This window comes from Ylistrum balloti, unplaced genomic scaffold (assembly GCF_031769215.1).
Source record: "Ylistrum balloti isolate Yb309-2 unplaced genomic scaffold, AGI_CSIRO_Ybal_v1 Utg370758, whole genome shotgun sequence".
Taxonomy (NCBI): domain Eukaryota; kingdom Metazoa; phylum Mollusca; class Bivalvia; order Pectinida; family Pectinidae; genus Ylistrum; species Ylistrum balloti.
The window spans coordinates 12,047-35,795 of NW_026782445.1; the positions used below are offsets into that span (position 1 = coordinate 12,047).

At 36.6% G+C, this 23,749-nt stretch overlaps 2 protein-coding genes across 2 annotated transcripts; one reads left to right on the forward strand and one right to left on the reverse strand.

The window, feature by feature from the left end:
* Positions 1-210: 210 nt before the first annotated feature.
* LOC132558110 (uncharacterized) lies at positions 211-1,364 on the forward strand (the record flags this gene model as incomplete). The annotated part of the gene is made up of 1 exon (XM_060222639.1): positions 211-1,364. A coding segment is annotated over one exon (1,154 nt), but the record flags the coding sequence as incomplete, so codon positions are not given.
* A 4,833-nt stretch (positions 1,365-6,197) lies between these two features.
* Positions 6,198-21,042, reverse strand: LOC132558122 (neuronal acetylcholine receptor subunit beta-3-like). Its single transcript, XM_060222653.1, has 8 exons — positions 20,961-21,042; positions 18,451-18,599; positions 16,333-16,377; positions 16,108-16,217; positions 15,182-15,654; positions 13,731-13,817; positions 8,245-8,363; positions 6,198-6,601 (listed from the first exon to the last, which is right to left on the reverse strand). The coding sequence occupies exons 1-8, from the start codon at positions 21,034-21,036 to the stop codon at positions 6,260-6,262; spliced, it is 1,401 nt and encodes a 466-aa protein (XP_060078636.1). The 5' UTR covers positions 21,037-21,042; the 3' UTR covers positions 6,198-6,259.
* Positions 21,043-23,749: the final 2,707 nt, after the last annotated feature.

Here is a 23,749-nt window from a genome sequence, read left to right on the forward strand (position 1 = left end):
GTAATTCAGTTAAGTAATTACGTCATTCGGCAGAATACATTTTTTGACAAATTAATTACGTGACATGCGTTTACAATACTGCTACATGTTGTGTCTTCAGATATACCAATGTTAATGTTCTACCAAGTCAGTTAATAGTTTTGTAAATCATTTAAAAATTCTATCGAAACTTTCGATAATCTGAACATTACTTGTCTGTTTTGTCAACAGAACATTCCGACTCCCATGAGGATTTCATCAGAAATTCAAGAATTTTGATCGAGTCAACGAAAAACAAAATGGAACGGGTACAGACAATGTCAAATGAGCTGGGCTATATCACTAGTCTTATAAAGGATGATCGGAGACAGGCAACGAAATCCAAACAGCAAATATCCAACCAATCAAAACAGGGCATTGTTGACGTCAGAGAACCTGGTGTCCAGAAGGATAATAGGTCAGTTCGACAGTCAGTGCCTGGACATATCGTGTTCGATAAAACAAGGAGAAGGGAGACAATGCCGAAAGTAAACAAGATGAGGAAGTTGACTGATAGAAGAAGGTTAAGGCTGATCGAAAATACCCTACAAAAGGTAAAAGAGGCAGACGCGAAGGAGACAGAAATACCACAATCAGAATCAGCGGGATCGACTAAAGCACACAAAATAGTGATCCCTCGAGATACAAGTTTTGACGGGAAAACGGAAGCCATCAAATCAAACCCCGATCATGTGATTAGTAATGACACAAAGACCGGAAGTTACGTTTTGCCAGGCTGTTTATGCGACTGTGGGGGTAATCTCATAGCTGATGAATCGGCAGAGAGAGCAATCGCCGAGAAACGTCGAGCCAAGTATGTAACCAAACCACGTGGTCCTGTATCAAAGCATTGCTGTGTGAGTGACTTTAGTTCTTATCAGGGTCCGGTAATATTAGCAGACGAGGACACAGCCTTCTCACGCCTTCCGGCTTTACTTGTGCAAAATATTCAAATTCCTTCGCCAAGGCCGAAGTCAAATATGGACACCAGGTGCAAGGACACCATACAAATAGTAAAAGACTCCAATTCATTTAATTCATGTCTTAATAAAGACGATATCCGAAACGCAGAGAAACGGAAACTAAAAAACTGGTGGCATCATAGATGTACTTGTGTGCAAGAGTACATCCGACAGAATGAACAAATGGAATCGAGGCGACCGACACTGAAACCAAACAAAGTGACTTTACAGACAGCTGGAGTTTCCTCGACGAATTCTGGGTCGGGGAATTTCGTGCCGTATGAAGAAGTATCCATTGGATACAGAGTAATGCTGGGAGGCCAGACTTCCTTCCCAATTAGTATACGTCATTTGAGGAAATTCAGGACACCGATAAGACGATAATGACACGTGTTTCTAATGGAAATGTGGTCTGTAGCTTTACATTAACGTCAAAGTGTTGATGTAACAGTGGCTGAACAATGCTACGTTAGCGACCCGAAGCTATTCTAGAATGCCTGGAAATTCCAGTACATTTGTTTATCTACGCGCGAATTCTTTACGCCAACTTCTTAGTTGTTGTATTTATTTGTGGTATCGTTTCAAAGATATCTAAGATAGGTTGTGGAGTGTGGGTGGGTAGGAAATGTAGGGCACTGTCGATTTGCCGTAATTTAGACGGAGTTGCTTATTATCTGCAATCGCTCAGTTATCACTATTTCACAGAAACCAGAAGATAACATAATGACGTCATTCAGTGCGTTGTCATCATGATGTCATTATCGTGACAATGGCCCATCGTCAAAATGACTGTTCCACTTGATGGAAGTGGCCTGTGTAACAAATGTAAATAGTTTTACGCATTGAAAAGTCCCATCATGGTATTCATACTCGTTATAAATGACACCTGTACGAGCAAATATACCGATAATCGGTAACGCGGAATATGGAGTATAATCATATAAAACGAGCATAAATGCCACAACTAGAAATTCCCAGACTTAATTTGGTGTGTTGTTATGGTTATAACGGAGTTTGGCCCGAGGTATCCTCTTCTTGTCCCCTTTAATGTTTCGATAGCCAAATAAATCTTCCTTTCGCATATGCATACCAGTATATTGATAATCTCACAACATTAGAATAGTCACAGAAAGAAATTATCATTTTTAAATATTTCTCTATAGATGTCTGTAAATTCATCGTCGTTACTTACCTGTGAAATTCACTCAAATAACCGATGTTTTATTGATGTACTTATCTGACTGACATTCTTCGCAAAATCAATATATAGTCCCACAGACTCCTGTCAATTATACATCAAATATATCGATTGATGACCTTCTAAATACATTTTATTTCTTTATTGTTGTGTAGGTGTGAGATATAGTTATAAATACATCTGATTATTCACTTATTGTATTGTCTATGTACATTTATATGGAATAATTATGTATTCAATTAAAGTAAAATATTGACATGTTAAAATGTTTAGTAACTTGTTAGTTTTTAAAAATTACGGTTCTAAAAAACATAAAACAAATATTAACAATGCAACATAATCCTAATCTCAAATTCCATAAAGCTAGGGCAAAACATGAACAAAACAAAGATTTACATGGAGACTCCTGAAAAAGTACAAGGATAATAAGACCAGATGTTCCGGAAGAGTAAGCGTCTTCTGCTTCATCGACGTCACCTGACCTGTAAACTTTGGTCAATCCGGGTAAATAAAGTTACGTTCTCGAATGAGAACAAGATATACAACAACGGAACCAACAGGCAAACCGTGAACGAGCATCAAACATGTCAAGCTTCATATCAGACAACGAAATGAAACAATATGTCTAAATGAGATGATTATGGCGACAATAAACTTCTCCAGAATTTCAAAACGAAATGTTACTAGTGAGTTTCATGTTCAAGATTAGCAGAGCACTAAATATATAACCCTCGTTAGACAAAGTTTTATTAATATCATTGATATTATTAGGTAAATGATAATAAGTATTTACGTATTTAATGTATGATATATGTGTGCTTTATTGACTGTTGAATACACTATTGATATACACTCTGCTAAACACAGCTTATCCTCGGTATCGGCTGGTGACCACATTCAGATGAAAAGTCTTCGTTTTACGTAATGTTGCAGTATTTACTTGCTTTAAGATGCTATATCAGACATCGTACTATCAACAGTTCACATTGTTTATAAGATCAAGAGTATACATCCACCGTTTGCTCCACAGTACATTAGCAATTAACATCTAGTTACTCTTGCATGTTGTTTGCATCTTAAAGAAAACGTGGTCAAAAAGTTTCTGGTGAAACTTCCAATTCGTTCAGAAGCTTTGTAATATTGACTCTTTCAAACGCTCATGAAATAGCGTAAACAAGATGGCGGCAAGTGGATTGGCAGATGACATGAAGTAGAATTGAATAGCGTATATTTCGTCGATGAAGCCTTACACAATGTCACTGTCAGATCATCTAAATTAGTCATAATGAACTTTGTTGTCGCTGTATAGTCGTTATCGTCGTTAACATAAAACCAATAGATTATTACATATATACTTATCTAATTATTGTTATGATCCACCAATAGTACGGCGTGAAGCCTGGGAAGAAAAACAAAATATAAAACACGTTTGATAGGAACTTTATTTTATTATCAAATCATTAAAAAATAACGTACAAAATATGCTTGGAGAGCTATAGGCTTGTAATCACTCTACAAATCTAAGGCACTAATAAATGCGTAGACTAAATTTTTTTTTTCAAAACTTATTGAATAAACTTCAGTAAGCATTGCATATATAGTGTAATATGGTACTGTAACTACACGGGCTTACCTGTAAACTTTCGTACGAATGAAAAAAAAATGTGACGAGTTTCACATAAGTTCACAAAATACATGAAAACAAATTGAAGATTCTTTTATCACATGATTGATTTTTTAAGCAAATATGGTAGAAAATGACAAAAAGTGAAAATTAATGTGTCGTCACTCTAAATCTATAATCTCCATTGTTGTGTCACATTGTCATCTGTATGTAATGATATTTCATTATCAAAAGCTTTATATGGGTATATTAAAACGTTATATGTGTAACCCTGGTAAAATACTAGCCGCAATATACCACTCGGCTAGAGAGAACTTCTCTTTAGCTCGATTGGTTGAGCGTCAGACTAGTAAGCCAGGGGTCCCGGGTTCGATTCCTAGCGGAGGCATTGAGATGAAAAATGACCTCTGTTACATTGGCGCCCAACGTGTATTTGCGAGGAAGACCAAATCTGAAGAAGACCTAAAATTAAAAATACAATTATAAATACACATTCACTCACACACCTTGCACACTGCGGTAAATTATGAGGAATGTATTTATAGTTTGAAGATTACAATATATTAATGTGACTTATATTAATTAAGCTTACCAGGGACGCCGGCTTTGGTGCTCTCGCTTCAGATTTGACAGGTTAGCCTACGTGTTGACTGTCTGAGTGATGCTGTGCGAGTGTGGTGGCTCTTGGTGGAGTTGGCGGTGACTGGACAGAGGACGTGAAGTCCGTGCTCGACGTGCACATACATACATTCTTTCATACTTGCTTTACGCGCGATGATTTAAAATGATGTATTCTATCACCTGGCTACATATGGGTATATTAAAACGTTATATGGGTACATTAAAACGTTATATGGGTATATTAAAACGTTATATGGGTATATTAAAACGTTATATGGGTATATTAAAACGTTATATAAATTTATTGGATAACAAGGTAAGTGTGTGATAGATTTAGATTCAATATGGATATTTCACCTTAAAAATAACTGATACATCAAAGAATTTTCTGAGAGTTTCATCTGTATTTTATCGCGAGTGTTCGACGGAAAAAACTCTCCCTTCTAAAGATCTAGTATATAGCCAACAGAGTGTAATAGTTAGAACAGATCCGGTCTTTTGTAAAGGAGATAGTGACAATTTTACCGACCACTCATTATAAAAAAATGTACAGATGGCATAGTTGATAGACCTTAGTATTCGGTAAGGAACAGTTTAAATGTCACTATTGCAAAATTAGCTAGATGTACACCAATAACTTGTTCCATTTAATTACCAAAGCACATCCAGTATCAGCACGTGCTCCATGATGTTTCAATAATTAACTATATTTGGTGAGATTAATGTGGATTACGTAATGTTACAGATTTTAATAGGCGACACCTTAAGTTCAAACAAAGAACATACAAGTCAACAACTCCAAGAACAAAAAAAGTACCACTACATTAAATGCATTGTATAACCTATCATAGTTTAGTACGAAGGTCAAAATTAAGGTCAGGAAGACCTACTTCTGGTACAGCACGAACTGCCAACCTGGATGAACCCATACCGCGAGTATGAAGTTCAAATGTCAAACGGTGCAGGATATGGACCGAGAGCGAAACATTTATGTCAATGTCAAAATTTAAAAGTTAAGGGACCCGCTAGTAGTTCATGATACACCGCCTCACATAGCCCCAAGTACTAAGTTCCAGCAACAAGCGGTGTAAGAGGTACGACCCGAACTACTTTGATGTAGGGCAAATGTTAAAATATAGGTCAGAGTGACCTAATTTTGATCATATTACCTCACCGGAGCAAACAATCTTGTGGTGTAGGAGATAGAGCCCATACAAACTTTAGGTTAAAATGAAGGTCAGAGTGACATACTTGTGATACATGATGCCTGACTCACCTAGTTAAAGCCATATCATGTATGACAGTGACCAGTAGCGAAAGAAACGGAGCCTGGACAAAAAACTCTTTCTTTGACATAAAACAACGGTCAAAATGTAGGTCAGAGTAACCTACTTTTGATACACGACACACCGCTCCACTAAGTGAAAAACATAGCCCGGGCGAGATAAAAGTGAAGAAGGGCACAACGCAAACCTATATCCCCCCTTCACCCGCCCCCTGGTACTAGATGGAGGACCAATGCACATTTCATTAAAAACATCACTGTATACGATAACCTAACATTGACTGAAAATGATGAGTATAAATTGTCTAGTTTCAGTATATTGACAATAATAATATAATTTCTTTATAAAGAGAAAATCAACTCTAGTGGGATTGATTACAGAGGACGTGTTAATGTCACTTGTCTTGTAAGAAGAATCAGTGATCCATGACAAAGGAAATCACTGATCCATTTGAAAAAAATTACAAAACAAATTAGTGTACCGTTATAAAAGGAAATCATTGATCCATGACCAAGGGTATCACTGACCCATAACATAAACAAATCACTATCTATTTCAGGACTGTACTTAAGGCCACGATGACAATCAGAAACACAAACAGCACGAAGAAAATTCTGTCAAGGCAACGACCAACTTCCTGCCAATCACGTGCCAGCTTCTCATAAGCGCTTTCTCGAATAACCTTTCCCGCCATAATTTTTGTGTTGTTTGATACATCCCGGAAGTGTTCATCCGACACCGAGATGTCGACATTGTCTAGGCCACTGTCATGTGCCATGTCCTGGTTTTCCTCCAACAAACGGATATTCATTGGCGTATCGACTCCCTGGAATCCTTGGAAATTGCTGTCCAGACAAAGACATCTCCGAACACATCGACTGTTGATACAAAGCTGTTAAAAAGAAATAGTAAATAGTATCGATCGGGAATGATCTACGTAATTGTAGTAATGCGAATGTTTTTTCTGGATTACTGAATATATGCGTCCTTAGATGAGCTAATTATTTTGAATGGTTCATCAATTTGTAAATTTAAGTCTCAAACTGCTTTTAAGGATTTCATATCCTAAGTCGCAAACATATTGGATGATTACATGCAAGGGATATACTTTATATGTAAGCAAACATGTTAATTCATATGTTCCAAAGATTGTAAAAAAAGACACACAAATGAAGATCACCTATTTATACAAATTAGGAGTGAGACATAGTAAAACTATTAATACATATATGTTGCGTCTTACAGGTATTTCCTCCTTCTAGGGCAAGTGACCGTAATCACACATGAGTTAAATAACGTAAGCTTAACCTACTTAGAAACAACTACGAAATTAGCAAGTTAAAGAACGTTTAAGTAACTACGTTAAAGAAGGTGTAACTAGGGCAAAAATGACAGCATTCATATGTCCATATGTTGAAGTATGTTAAAGTCGAGTAACACACGTGAGTTACGTGTAAGTAAGGCAAATGGGTGAGTGTGTTAATGGAAGAGTTAGACACCGATACACTACTTTACAGAACGTCAGGGAGAACCTTGAATTACGCTACAGCACGACTAACTACATTAAACTACGTTAAACTACTGTCATAGGAGGAAGTACGCTAAGGTATGTAAACGTACGTTACCAAAGTACCTTAACGTACACTGAAGTGCGTTACCAAAGTACCTTAATGTACACCGAAGTACGTTACCAAAGTACCTCAACGTACACCGAAGTACGTTACTAAAGTACTTTAACGTACACCGAAGTACGTTACCAAAGTACCTTAACGTACATCGAAGTGCGTTACCAAAGTACGTTAACGTACATCGAAGTACGTTACCAAAGTACCTTAACGTACACCGAAGTATGTTACTAAAGTACCTTAACGTACACCGAAGTACGTTACTAAAGTACCGTAAAGTACTCCCGAAGTACGTTACCAAAGTACCTTAACGTACACCGAAGTATGTTACCAAAGTACCGTAAAGTACACCCGAAGTACGTTACCAAAGTACCGTAAAGTACACCGAAGTATTTTACCAAAATACCGTAAAGTACACCCGAAGTACGTTACCAAAGTACCTTAACGTACACCGAAGTATGTTACCAAAGTACCGTAAAGTACACCCGAAGTACGTTACCAAAGTACCGTAAAGTACACCCGAAGTACGTTCAGTTATTTTCGCGCTTGCTGCAGTTATCATTTAAACATGTTCAAAAGATAAATGCGACTCACTGCTTTCTCGAGATTTTACAAATTATTCTCAAGTAACAACACGGCAGGCTGCGGTATTCAATAAGTTAAATGAGTTAAGGGACGTTAAATTACTCTAGTATGTTAAGGAATATTCCTTTATTTAAAATTGCCTATAAGAAAGCATTGAATTAAATTTCCTTAAATTGAAGTGTTTTTTTTTTAAACTTTGCAATGCTCTTCTATAGTAATTATGATTTCCTTAAGTTAAGGACGATTTATGAAACTGTGGCCTGACCTCTATGATCTAATGAACAGATAATGATACAAGGTTATTATATATAAAGAATGTACTTACAGATCCAAGCCAGGCAGGTAACGGTTTTCTTCTCATTCCATTGTGGCGCAGATTTCCAATAAATGTGGTACATAGAATACTGAAGAATTGTAGTACGAAAATTGCGAAGTAATACACGACTGAAACAGAAAAAAACCATCACAATATGATACGTCTAAAACAGATACATGACATAGTTAACAAAACATAAATAAATCGAAACTGAACTCCGACTTTTGATTCCAAACAGTTTATAATATCGTTGGTGTGAGGTTTTACCCGGACACTCCCACACCAAGACCACTCGCGAGCTTCCATCCAGTCAAACAAAATTAATTTGTTTAACAAACAAAAACAAAATAAAAAAAAAATAGAAAAGAAAAATAAAAGAACAATCGGTTTAGCAACAATTTGCCAGTTTTTTTCCGGATGATACCCTCTGTTACGTGTAAAGGACCAGACTAGATCTTTATTTCTGAAATCTAGCAAATCGCAATGGAAAAATATAATCTAGCTCATGATAGGCCCGCTTTATTTTTGAGAATTAAATTACATAAACATCTCAATGTTATCAGTGTGATAGCAATATCGTCTAAACAAGTATTTGCATACCCATTGGAACAAACTGTTCCCCCCTCCCCCTCGTAGCTGACTTTTTTTTTCATACCCTATAAAAGGTATCAAAGACCTTATCCTTTCATTCCACAGAATTACAAGAAATTTATCATTATGTCCGTCGTGTATATGAATTTGAAATCAAGGGTTCCGAGAGATTCAGATTAATGGAAATTGGGCAGCTTTTGACGTAACAATCAAATAAAAATAAAAACAAAGAATGCACACACGTGAAAAGAACCATGATCTAAATTCCAGAACACTTGGAGAAATATGAACAAAAAAAGGCACTATCGAAAACCACAAGGAGTAAGCATCTGTTGCTCCATCGAGGACATCCGCCATGTAAACTTTGGTCACTCCAAATAAGTGTCACGTTCTCAGATATTGATAAGGTATGCAACAACAGAACCAACAGGCAAACTAACGAACCTTATGTCGTACAAAGAAATACAGTATTTCTCAATGAGATCACTATGGCGACCGTGAAAGGAAATGATCTAGACAAGTGACTGACATAGAAGAACATGTCGTGTCCTTGATTTCCAATTCTGGTGGGTATATAGACAATAGCAAGTCTGTCCACAGAGGGGCACAATTAGTTCTCATAGGTATAATCGGTTGTGTGATCTTATAACCAAACCGAACCAGATCATTTCAGCTAGAAACTCGATCAATTATTATGACTGCGTCCTCCCTATATTTCTTAAAATCACGAAACACGCTTTAGTAAAGCTTACAATTATGCTTTTACCTTTCTTGGAAAGAAACTTCTTGTAGAAGTATATTAAGAGAACAAGGCGTTCGCTCAGCTTAGAATGGGACATGGTGATGTATAGAGTGGAAAAAACCAATGTTCTCAAAGAAAATCAATTTTTTAAAGTGGATGTGGAACATTGGTCAACATGTTCTTTAAAATCCACTTAAGATTGATTTCGCTTCATGACAGTTTCACAATAAAACTGTGACCAGATACGTAGAGCGGTGATAAGACGTTTGGCGGGGTTGCCTTCGTTATCATGCAAGCCTATTTTTTGTATGCATGATGTGTAATAGTATCTGCAGGCAAGGATCAAGTTATTGGATTTCTTATCTACAGGAACAATAACATACACGCCATGTAACTCTTGAAGTGTGGATTTAACACCAGAAGAGAGGAATACTGTTTTCAAGCTGTGATTTCTTTTTCGAAAAATATGGACCGAATGGATTCAAGCAGAACGTTTTCGATGTTCGTTAGATTTAATTTCACAAAATTTTATCGAAGAATATATCTTATCAATAACACAGTAAACTGGAAGTCTATATATTGACAATAATTGTCCAAGGGAAGCAACTCTTGTTATTTTATGAAGTGGTTAAGACTTAAAAAATCCACAAGAAATAATCTTCCATCGTGTATTTATATAAAACTTGTCTATGATGCTTTTACACGGGGTTTGAATCAAAGACTCCATAGTTCAACAATAGACCCTCTCAAAAAGGCTAGTATAACGGATAAACATTTAATTAATACGAATACCTGTAAATGAGTGAAAACAAAATGACGTTTGTGCAATATTAGAAAATGGTAATGTTTTACCAAGGGGGTTACCAAAATCATTCAAGCGTGAAAGTCTGTATTAGCGAAAGAGCTGCGAGAGGTTTTCTGCGACTAACTTGTATCTTCGCTTGAATTTCATAAACATTCAAACTGACAACTGTTCCTTGGATCCTTAGGACTTAGAAATCACCGAATCTTGCTATCTATCAACTTTATCATTATGCCCCGGTTGTCACAAGTACAGAGAGAAAGGGCTGTAGGCATGATCCAGGCTGGGGAGTCTCGCCGTCGAGTTGCACGGCATTTTGGTTGCAGTGTTAAGACAATTTGCCAGTTGGTAAGTCGTTTAAACCAAACTGGGTCAACATTCGATCGTCCCCGAAGCGGCTGACCCCGTAAAACGACCGCCAGGGATGACCATCGTATACGATTTATACACTTGCGCAATCGATTCGTAACCGTAGTAGAGACTACAAGGACATTGTTTGGGCGTCGTGTGTCTCCCCAAACAGTCCGCAACAGGTTGAGGGCCTACCAATTGAAAGCGCGGCGTCCCTACACTGGACCCAATTTGTTGCGACGTCACCGTAATAATCGGCGTAACTGAACCCGTGTTCACCGTCGCTGGGCCTTACGACAATGGAACAATGTTCTGTTTTCAGATGAGTCCAGGTTTTGTCTGCAACACGGTGACGGAAGGCGCAGAATGTGGCATTCGATATCGGGACGAAATTTTAAGACCAGTGCCATTCTTAAGACGCCATGGCGTTGGCGCCATTTTTCAACAGGATAACGCACCAGCGCAAACCAGTCGCGTCAGCAGAACTTTCTTTCAGCAGAATAACGTACAGGTGTTAGATTGGCCATCTAAATCACCTAATTTGTCACCGATTGAGCATGTCTGGGACGTTCTTGGGCGACGCGTGAGAGAACGTCAAAATCAGCCGTCAAACTTGCAGGAGCCTTGATCGCTGAATGGAACAACATCTCTCCTCGAATTATCCGCCGGTTTACGAGTTCCATGCGACGACGCTGCAATGCTGTTTACTTCGCAAACGGTGGCCATACCCGTTACTAATGGTGTTACCTTTGAAATTGACCCCAACGTCCTTTACAGTCGAATAAAATCAACTGAACGCAAAGTTTTATAATGAACCATGACTGCAGTTTTATCAGAATTGATCAATTACTTTATTCGTACATGATTGGTAAGGATTTATGAAGGGGTTAATTAATTAATCACAGAATAAAGTAGTGTTACCTTTCGTTTTTTGTTTAGTATATAAACACGGGATTATTCTTATTAATCACAAAGATAAGATTATCAGTATTAATCTATTTCATTTTATAAAAATAATATTTGAAAATAATTTAAGATTTTCTCTCTTTCAAGTAGGTGTTCCCATCTCAAATCTGTGTGATATTTTAAATGCAAGTATCGTTATCATCCCTAATACCTCAGGATCAATAGATAATAAAATAGATTTTAGTCATAATCAGGACATTTGGTCCATACAACATCAGCATATTCTAACAAAGACCCCATAAATAAAATATACGTGATAGTGAGGGAATTTTAATCAACTTATTGACTAAGGACAAATTCTGTTTAACACGGATACTGAGAGAATTTTAATCAACTTATTGACTAAGGACAAGATCAGTTTAATACGGATACTGAGAGAATTTTAATCAACTTATTGACTAAGGACAAATTCTGTTTAACACGGATACTGAAAGAATTTTAATCAACTTATTGACTAAGGACAAATTCTGTTTAACACGGTTACTGAGAGAATTTTAATCAACTTATTGACTAAGGACAAATTCTGTTTAACACGGTTACTGAGAGAATTTTAATCAACTTATTGACTAAGGACAAATTCTGTTTAATACGGATACTGAGAGAATTTTAATCAACTTATTGACTAAGGACAAATTCTGTTTAACACGGTTACTGAGAGAATTTTAATCAACTTATTGACTAAGGACAAATTCTGTTTAACACGGATACTGAGAGAATTTTAATCAACTTATTGACTAAGGACAAATTCTGTTTAACACGGTTACTGAGAGAATTTTAATCAACTTATTGACTAAGGACAAATTCTGTTTAACACGGTTACTGAGAGAATTTAATCAACTTTACTGACTAAGGACAAATTCTGTTTAACACGGTTACTGAGAGAATTTTAATCAACTTATTGACTAAGGACAAGATCAGTTTAAGACGGATACTGAAAGAATTTTAATCAACTTATTGACTAAGGACAAATTCTGTTTAACACGGTTACTGAGAGAATCTTAATAACTTTATTGACTAAGGACAAATTCTCTTTAAGATCGATAGTGAGAATTTCAATCAACTTTTATGACTAAGGACAAATTCTATTATTTTTATCACCTGCCCATACATTGATATTACGCATTACCGATTCGTCAATAACTCTTCATGATTGACATCACAGAAGATAAATCTGAATTCTCTATTTTCATCAGAGCTTTATTGTATGATAAAGTGAAACTAACTGTTTCACTTTATCACTTTAACATTTTTCTATTATTTCACTAAAACATGAAGTAACTGATATTGGTCTATATTTAGAAGCACTGCTTTCATATCATTTTTCATTCAGTAAAATTTGCGACTTTCTAGCTTGATAGATGAAATGATACCTGTTTGTCACACAGTAACGATTGAGGAAGACATATTGACGGAGTAGTTTTTTCCCCTTCTCTTTTAAAGAAAACAGCAGTTTATTGTCACATCTTGTTAAAAAATAAGTAGGTAATCACAATAAATGGACTAAATTTAATCATTTGTCAGGTGAAGATGATGACGATGTAGGCGTCGAAACGTCACACCTAATTTTCCAACTGGATGTAAGGACATATATTCAAAAGGTTTCAAATCAACAAGGACCGGGACTGTAGCTTCATCAAAGGGGACAGCCTCCTGGAAGACCGCTGTTACTTACCAAGGACCGGGACTGTAGCGTGATCAAAGAGGATAGCCTCCTGGAAGACCACTGTTACTTACCAAGGACCGGGACTGTAGCGTGATCAAGGGGACAGCCTCCTGGAAGACCACTGTTACTTACCGAGGACCGGGACTGTAGCGTGATCAAAGGGGACAGCCTCCTGGAAGACCACTGATACTTACCAAGGACCGGGTCTGTAGCGTGATCAAAGGGGACAGACTCTTGGAAGACCACTGTTACTTACCGAGGACCGGGACTGTAGCGTGATCAAAGGGGACAGCCTCCTGGAAGACCACTGTTACTTACCAAGGACAGGGACTGTAGCGTGATCAAAGGGGATAGCCTCCCGGAAGACCACTGTTACTTACCAAGGACCGGGACTGTAGCGTGATCGAAGGGGACAGCCTCCTGGAAGACCATCATCAATACAGTCATCGTCATCAGCAGAATCATTCCTGATGAAGTTAACAAGAAACATAATTAAGTGTTATGGTTGTAATCTAACTGTTTCTATTTTTTATGCTGAATATCATAACACACAAACAAGATGTTATAGTATCGTCACTATCAAAATTAAATGAAAGAATTGGTATTGTGTACACAAAATGTCTATGCATGTGGGGTGCCTCTGGCACCTAACGGTAGTTTTATTCTGTCTACAAAATATCACTTACATCAAAGCAATCAGAACAGGGAATTGTATCCAGTAGTTTGAATCACCTACTTCCTAATAGCAGTGATGAGATAAAATTTACCAAATTGGAATGTGTTTGTAGCACTGTTTCCAAATTATAGGTGTTCTTTTTATTAACTTTAACATGAAGGTTACCGATGTAAGCTTTCATTGACCTCTGTAATGATTCCCTGTATCCCCTTGATTACACGGGTTTCTATGTTAGATCATCATTATAAAACCAATAAACGATGAACTAGTGACTATTGATATCGTAGATGAGTCGTGGTAAATGTTTTCAATGGTATTTATACTTCACGCTGTTTTATCTCGACACCAAGTTATGACTTGGACTGACCTGGACTTAGTTGTGGTATGACTTGGATTGACCAAGACGTAGATGTGGTATGACTTGGGTTGACCTGGACTTAGATGCGGTATGACTTGGATTGACCTGGATTTAGATGTGGTATGACTTGGATTGACCTGGACTTAGATGCGGTATGACTTGGATTGACCTGGACTTAGATGCGGTATGACTTGGATTGACCTAGACTTAGATGTGGTATGACTTGGGTTGACTTAGATGTGGTACTTGACTTGGACTTGGATTGACCTAGACTTAGATGTGGTATGACTTGGGTTGACCACCTAGACTTAGATGTGGTATGACTTGGGTTGACCTGGACTTAGATGCGGTATGACTTGGATTGACCAAGACGTAGATGTGGTATGACATGGGTTGACCTGGACTTAGATGCGGTATGACTTGGGTTGAGCTGGACTTAGATGCGGTATGACTTGGGTTGACCTAGACTTAGATGTGATAGTACTTGGATTGACCTAGACTTAGATGTGGCCGATGACGCAGTCTACAATATCGGATAGCCTGTCTTAATTCACCTTGATTTTTTCTGTGTCTTTTGTGTATGAATAGATCCGTTTAAAGCTGAGGCAATACGGTTATTTTCTCCGATGATAAATTGTTTGTGCAGATTATTTCATTGTGAAACACGGTCTGTGTCCAATAAACACAATATAACGCTTGTTTTCCTGATTCAAACCGCTGACGATGCTAACAACTACCATTTTAAGATAAGATACAATATCAGGCCTTTTTTCAATTTGAATGTGTTCGAAACATACCGTAATTTGTTCTGCTTGTCTGATCAGGAGGAAGCAAAAAGACCACAGGAATAAGGATGGCAAGGAATACAGAAGGTCCCACCAGTGCGAGTCTGTAATACGACGGTATTCTAGAAACGGTGATTTCTAGCAAAAGGTTTACGTATTGCTCCGGGCAACACGTGTACTTCACGTGTTGTATTTGAGCCGTCATAGCATCCAGCGTCCATTGAGGGTGAGAGAATCGCTCCATGTCACCTAAGGTCTCCATTATATCTTGTTTCTCGGTTTTACCTTGATACGTCAGGTTTTGTTCGTCGCTGCTATATGTCCAAGGTCCCATCTTGAGACGACACGTTTGCGTGTCGTAAGGGAACTTAGACAGGTCAAGAGGACAATAGAATGAAATCGTCTGTGACGGGATATACACCACATTTCCAGTAGAGCTGACAATAGCATTGGCGGTCATGGTTTTACTAGGGTGGAACGGTGACCTATCAGAAAATAACATTATTCGTAAAACTAGGCAGATCAGATAATGTTTTGAAAGACTTTTACATAACCAGGACTACTACTGAAATAATTAATTAAAGGTCAACCTGAGCGTTTCACCAAGTTGTGTTTAAATTATTAATATGTGAAAGTATTATCCGAATTTGGCAACGGGTTTTCTGGTAATACGGCTAAAACACAAAGTCACCTTGTGAAAGCAGCGCTTTATAAAATCTCATGTTTCTTGTAAGCAAATGTTTCTAAAGACACATGCCTCATATAACTTGATATACATAATTCATTGTCTACTTCCTCTCATTAAAATTTAAGGTATGAAGAATGATCTGTTAGTTTTCCTCCGAATGCGTCCTCAGGTTTAGGGATGGACACTAAATACAATAATGAGGATGCTGGTTATACATTTCAAAGACTGAAAATAAAAAATCGGATATTACACATTGTAAACCTCCGATTCGGGAATCCATATTGAGTTTGCAGGAATACTGATTTTCTCCAGGTTCCCAAAGTCCGATGGATTCCACTTTAATCTTTCATCATGCCAAAACTGGAATATATAAACATATATTAGAATGTACCTTTGTAGTGGGACAATAGACGGTAACAGCGACTAGATACTGTAGACAGTCACCAAACGTTATAGTATGGATCGTCACACTTACCATAGCATGAAAAAACGAAACTGTCATGGTGTCTGTAGCGGTTTCCTGTAAACAAAAACAGAGAGTGTGGATAGACAACCAGGAAGTGGGCTAAGGCTTATCACAACAGGGGGTATTGCAAAACGCAGTTAGACACAGTAGAGCCAAATAATTAACTGAACTGCTTCATGCAGCTAATTCATCCTTAAAAGATTCGTCAGTGTTACGACATCACACAACTATTTCATTCTTCTAAGTTTCGTCAGTGTAACTACATCACAAAACTGTTTCATTCTTCTAAGTTTCGTCAGTGTAACTACATCACAAAACTGTTTCATCCTTCTAAGTTTCGTCAGTGTTACTATATCACACAACTGTTTCATCCTTCTAAGATTCTTCAGTGTTACTATATCACACAACTGTTTCATCCTTCTAAGATTCACCAGTGTTACTACACCACATAACTGTTTCATCCTTCTAAGTTTCGTCAGTGTTACTATATCACACAACTTTTTCATCCTTCTAAGAGTCGTCAGTGTTACTATATCACACAACTGTTTCATCCTTCTAAGATTCACCAGTGTTACTACATCACAACTGTTTCATCCTTCTAAGTTTCGTCAGTGTTACTATATCACACAACTGTTTCATCCTTCTAAGATTCGTCAGTGTTACTATATCACACAACTGTTTCATCCTTCTAAGATTCACCAGTGTTACTACACCATATAACTGTTTCATCTTTCTAAGATTCACCAGTGTTACTATATCACACAACTGTTTCATCCTTCTAAGATTCGTCAGTGTTACTATATCACACAACTGTTTCATCCTTCTAAGATTCGTCAGTGTTACTATATCACACAACTGTTTCATCCTTCTAAGATTCGTCAGTGTTACTATATCACACAACTGTTTCATCCTTCTAAGATTCACCAGTGTTACTACACCACATAACTGTTTCATCCTTCTAAGATTTCTAAGATTCACCAGTGTTACAACATCACAACTGTTTCATCCTTCTAAGATTCACCAGTGTTACTACACCATATAACTGTTTCATCTTTCTAAGATTCACCAGTGTTACTATATCACACAACTGTTTCATCCTTCTAAGATTCACCAGTGTTACTACATCACAACTGTTTCATCCTTCTAAGATTCACCATTGTTACTACACCACATAACTGTTTCATCCTTCTAAGATTCGTCAGTGTTACTATATCACACAACTGTTTCATCCTTCTAAGATTCACCAGTGTTACTACACCACATAACTGTTTCATCCTTCTAAGATTCGTCAGTGTTACTACATCACAACTGTTTCATCCTTCTAAGATTCGTCAGTGTTACTCTGTTTCATCCTTCTAAGATTCGTCAGTGTTACTATATCACACAACTGTTTCATCCTTCTAAGTTTCACCAGTGTTACTACACCACATAACTGTTTCATCCTTCTAAGATTCACCAGTGTTACTACACCACAAAACTGTTTCATCCTTCTAAGATTCAACAGTGTTACTACATCACAACTGTTTCATCCTTCTAAGATTCACCAGTGTTACTACATCACAACTGTTTCATCCTTCTAAGATTCGTCAGTGTTACTATATTGCACAACTGTTTCATCCTTCTAATATTCACCAGTGTTACTACACCACACAACTGTTTCATCCTTCTAAGATTCACCAGTGTTACTACACCACATAACTGTTTCATCCTTCTAAGATTCACCAGTGTTACTATATCACACAATTGTTTCATCCTTCTAAGATTCGTCAGTGTTACTATATCACACAACTGTTTCATCCTTCTAAGATTCACCAGTGTTACTACACCACAACTGTTTCATCCTTCTAAGATTCGTCAGTGTTACTATATTGCACAACTGTTTCATCCTTCTAATATTCACCAGTGTTACTACACCACACAACTGTTTCATCCTTCTAAGATTCACCAGTGTTACTACACCACAAAACTGTTTCATCCTTCTAAGATTCGTCAGTGTTACTATATCACACAGTATCCGATATAATCTTCCGTCTTAAACTTACTCTTGATTTCGATATTGGATGAGGTTTTGTGTCTTACACTTGCCTGTGATGCCGCTATCGATTACATTTTACGTTAAGAACTTACCAGTGTTTCTACCCTCAAGTTCGTGATGCTTATATCTACATTAAAACCGCTCGAATTGCTCAACAAGACAGGACGTGATGTTTTCAGATAACTCTTCATCATAGCCTTGTATAGGCGATCCTCGTCGTTTTCTGGGAACACATATTCACCTATAAAACAGAAATGTATACATTCGTTTAATTTGTATTGATTAAAGATGTTTCATGTCTTGTGTAGACAATAGTTGATCGCAAAAATGAATTACAGAAATTACAAGTTATGAAATAATTAAGGATAGGACATCTAGATTAAGAAACATTATTTGATTATTTGTATACAGACACCGTTTAATAAGCGGAATAACTTGTTTGTCACTTATCACGTCTGCTGAAAAACTGAAAGACCGAAATACCGGAAGTAAAGTGCATAATTGAATAAAAAGGTTAATAAATACAGTCAACTTGACATATCGGATTGTTAAAGCCTTCGACAAACGATGAAAACATTGGGTTTTTTTCAAGAAGTGAAATAGTGAATGTTAGAAGACAACTCCAGGTAAAGATATGATGAGAATTATCATTACACTGTGGGTGTGATATTATCAATGTTAGAAGACAACTCCAGGTAAAGATATGACGAGAATTATCATTACACTGTGGGTGTGACAATGTTAGAAGACAACTCCAGGTAAAGATATGACGAGAATTATCATTACACTGTGGGTGTGACAATGTTAGAAGACAACTCCAGGTAAAGATATGATGAGAATTATCATTACACTGTGGGTGTGACAATGTTAGAAGACAACTCCAGGTAAAGATATGATGAGAATTATCATTACACTGTAGGTGTGACAATGTTAGAAGACAACTCCAGGTAAAGATATGATGAGAATTATCATTACACTGTAGGTGTGACAATGTTAGAAGACAACTCCAGGTAAAGATATGATGAGAATTATCATTACACTGTAGGTGTGACAATGTTAGAAGACAACTCCAGGTAAAGATATGACGAGAATTATCATTACACTGTGGGTGTGATATTATCAATGTTAGAAGACAACTCCAGGTAAAGATATGATGAGAATTATCATTACACTGTTGGTGTGACAATGTTAGAAGACAACTCCAGGTAAAGATATGATGAGAATTATCATTACACTGTGGGTGTGATATTATCAATGTTAGAAGACAACTCCAGGTAAAGATATGACGAGAATTATCATTACACTGTGGGTGTGACAATGTTAGAAGACAACTCCAGGTAAAGATATGATGAGAATTATCATTACACTGTGGGTGTGACAATGTTAGAAGACAACTTCAGGTAAAGATATGATGAGAATTATCATTACACTGTGGGTGTGACAATGTTAGAAGAGACATCTCCAGGTAAAGATATGATGAGAATTATCATTACACTGTGGGTGTGACAATGTTAGAAGACAACTCCAGGTAAAGATATGATGAGAATTATCATTACACTGTAGGTGTGACAATGTTAGAAGACAACTCCAGGTAAAGATATGATGAGAATTATCATTACACTGTGGGTGTGACAATGTTAGAAGACAACTCCAGGTAAAGATATGATGAGAATTATCATTACACTGTAGGTGTGACAATGTTAGAAGACAACTCCAGGTAAAGATATGACGAGAATTATCATTACACTGTAGGTGTGACAATGTTAGAAGACAACTCCAGGTAAAGATATGACGAGGAATATGAGTACAATATACTACAATGACTATCACACCAACCCCTGTCGATAAGACTATTCGGATAAGGTTCCCATTTCTAAATCTGTGGCATGATATTTTAAAGTAACTTGAAGTACTTTCTGTAATCCTACGCTATGTTCAGAAATCCAGCAGCTATCTCTACCGTCTGGGTGTCCTCAGAGCTTTTGTGTAAGATGTCACTTTCATACTTGGCTGACTAGTCTTGCATTATACCCGAATCTGTAGCTTAAGTCGTAAACAGCTCCCCTATAAATAGCTGTAACAACACAATGTCAACCACGGCTGTTTAAAGCACCGTTCGCTTAACATAAAATACTCTCAATCAAATGTCATTCCTTTTCACAGTAGATAAATATACAAGAAGCCTTACATAGTATGTCATTCTTTCTTAACATAAAACTGACATTCTGAATTAATTTTCTGTAAGCTTACATATGAATTTCAATTATATCGTTTATGATGTAAAAACATAACCAGCCTTTCAGTAAATTGTGCATTGTTCACTAGGCACAGATACCATCCAGTTTAACAGGGTTTGTATAACATTTTGTCACGTATACTACAGCTATTACATTAGATCTATACCACAATACAACACGCCCAACTAATGCACTGCAGACAGGTTAGTAAGTAACAACTAGATAAAATGGGTGATACATATGCATTTTATACTTATCTTTCTGTCTGTTTACATAAACCCGCGTACATGTATGTTTGTCCTAAATAATGACCTTACCTGCATCAGTACCGATATATACTGTAAACATAAAGGTAAACAGCTCACCTGTTGATGAGGATATTAACGACAGTACGTAGATAACTAAAACTATCATTAACCAGGCTGATATCTTGGATTCCATGATGCCGATTATTTCTGCTCCCAGTGGCCGCGGTCTCAGTCCTGTCGAGGTATGACGAGATATCCGAGCTACCTGGTTGTTAAACATCCACCAATCCACAGCATTGTTGATTCAAGAAGCGAGCTTTTTTATGTTCTATTCGAGACGCGACGTGTTCAGCATAATTAAATACAACTCGACAGAAAATATACATGATTACTGACCCGTGCAGAACGTTGGTGACAATAAGTTCAGGAAATATCGTTTATACTTATTATTTCCAAATGTCGTGGGAACATCACTGTTTAATAGACAACACTACTTTTGTCGTTATCTGAATGCTATGTTTTATATCATTCGGATAATGTTACGGTTCAGAATATACACATATATACACATTTACTTGACTTTGTTCTAAAATTAGTTGCTTTATTAAGATAACTGTTGTTTTAAGTTATGGGGCAGGTGCATCTCCCCATCTAGGTTTGGACTTTTCTTTCGATCACTTTGGATTTGTCCTCAGTCGCCTCCAAGGCTTCCAAATTTAGGCCCTTAGCATCACTGAGGAGTCCTAGAAGGACGAAAAAATGTATGATGTAGCATCACTGAGGAGTCCTAGAAGGACGAAAAAATGTATGATGTAGCATCACTGAGGAGTCCTAGAAGGACGAAAAAATGTATGATGAAGTTTATGTTATTGTTTGACTCTACTGTATCTAATTCTTAATTTGTATTAAATCTGTTTTTCACTCGTGTGTCTTTCGTATATTCTTTGTATATTGCGAGCTGACGATCAAAGGATTACTTATATGTTTAAATGTATATATATATTGTCAGAATACATCTGTGCATCGGTCAATCAATAAATGCTCATATCGATTAGTACTGATTTACATAATTAATTTTAGAAAAAATTATAAACGATTGATTCTGATAAAAGATATGATTAATGTATATCAAAGTGATAAGATTACTACATACAACATGGTAATAACCAACGGATAAGGTCAAATTACTGTAACACAGAGTTAGATCATTATAATTGATCAATACAATGTGTAGGAGGTAGTGTTGACAATGTTAGATTGTAGGATGTCTTAAATATTTAACTATGTAATTAGGGATAGAGGTAATTAGTGGATTAACACATAGGTATTCAATTACTACCACATTATACACATCGTATTTAGCACGGGAAAAGCTAACCCTATGTAAATACAACATGTTATTCGGCTAAAGGAACTAATTATACGTTTTCTGTTACTTTTAATGCAGTTTTGCTTCTGCGGTCTATATAAAGAACGAACTTACCTTAAATGCCGTTTAAAATAACTTCCTCCTGATGAAAACATGAGTGAGTTTCTTGGCTTGATTGAACGCAAAGTCGAACACAAGTTATTTCTGTTACAATATCAAGGATGACACACAGCACATATTAGAAAACATAAAATAAGAGTTACCAGCCAAATCCTCCTGTAGAACCATGGGATTGAAAATGAATATTCAAATAGTAAAATGAGATAAATTAATCAGTATTTTTCAAATTTTATAGTTAAAAGAGTGAAAAAAATATATTTCAACGAACATGATTTTATCTCATAATCAAACTTGATGAAATCATGTCAAAATATTAATAAAAGAAGAATTACATTACAACACATGAACAATAACAGGAAGAATAAGACCGGGAGGGTAAGAGTCTTCATTAAAGATTTGGATCATATCTTCGTGTAAGTAATGCCACGTTCCTAAGTGAGAACAAGGTAAACCAGACAAACTGCCGAGCATCATCCACTTCTATCTTGATGTCGTACAAGGAAATAGAAGATTTCCTAATGAAATGATTTCGAATTTCTATTAATCTTCAACAATCTACACAATTTTCATCTTTCAAAACGCTAAGTTGTCAGTTTATCTGTCAGTTTTTGACATGAGCAAGCCTTTGAATATCCAATATCGAATACGACTTACGTCATAGATTGGGGAAAGCATGGATGTTGCTATCTAGAAAGGAAATAGAAATGTCACAGTAGAGATATTGAAATCACCACGCTTACCACACACTTTGTGGAAAGCTGTTCCTGTTTGCTTCGTTGTAGGCAGCTGATAAAGAAGAGTTTATCGATTGGGTATATATCCTGTATATTGTCAATAAGTTTAAAAGACAAGGAAACATGAATTTATCTAAAATTAAAATGTCACCATCTAACTCGCCGAAGATATTTTCAGGTAAGACTGATATTAAAATAGAAATTCTGATAACACAGCCAATATAAGATTAGAGTGTGACGTTATGATGACTACATCTTCAGTCAGACAATTAAAGATTTGGTCCTCCGTATGTTTTCTCTTTTATTCAGACATATACTTTTCACGACATAAGCTCCAGTATTGTTAACAACCGTATGTTTTTACTGTCGTTAGAGGCTTCCTACATTATCCAGGGGTTGGGATTACTCTATGTGATTTGCGACAAATGTTTCTCATTGTGATACCATTAAAGTTGTTAGATATAAATTCATGGATCAAGTTATAATATCACATGGATCAGAGGTGTACCTATACTTCTCATTAACATTTCTTGGAAAATATTATTCAGAATTAACTCTCCGCCTTTTAAAGATTTCTTTGAATCTTCTTTTCCTAAAATATGGTGTCGAGTTTTTAATAAGCATCCAAGACATTTTACCTGACATCATAGAGAGTGAAAACTAAATAAGATGATACAATGGCC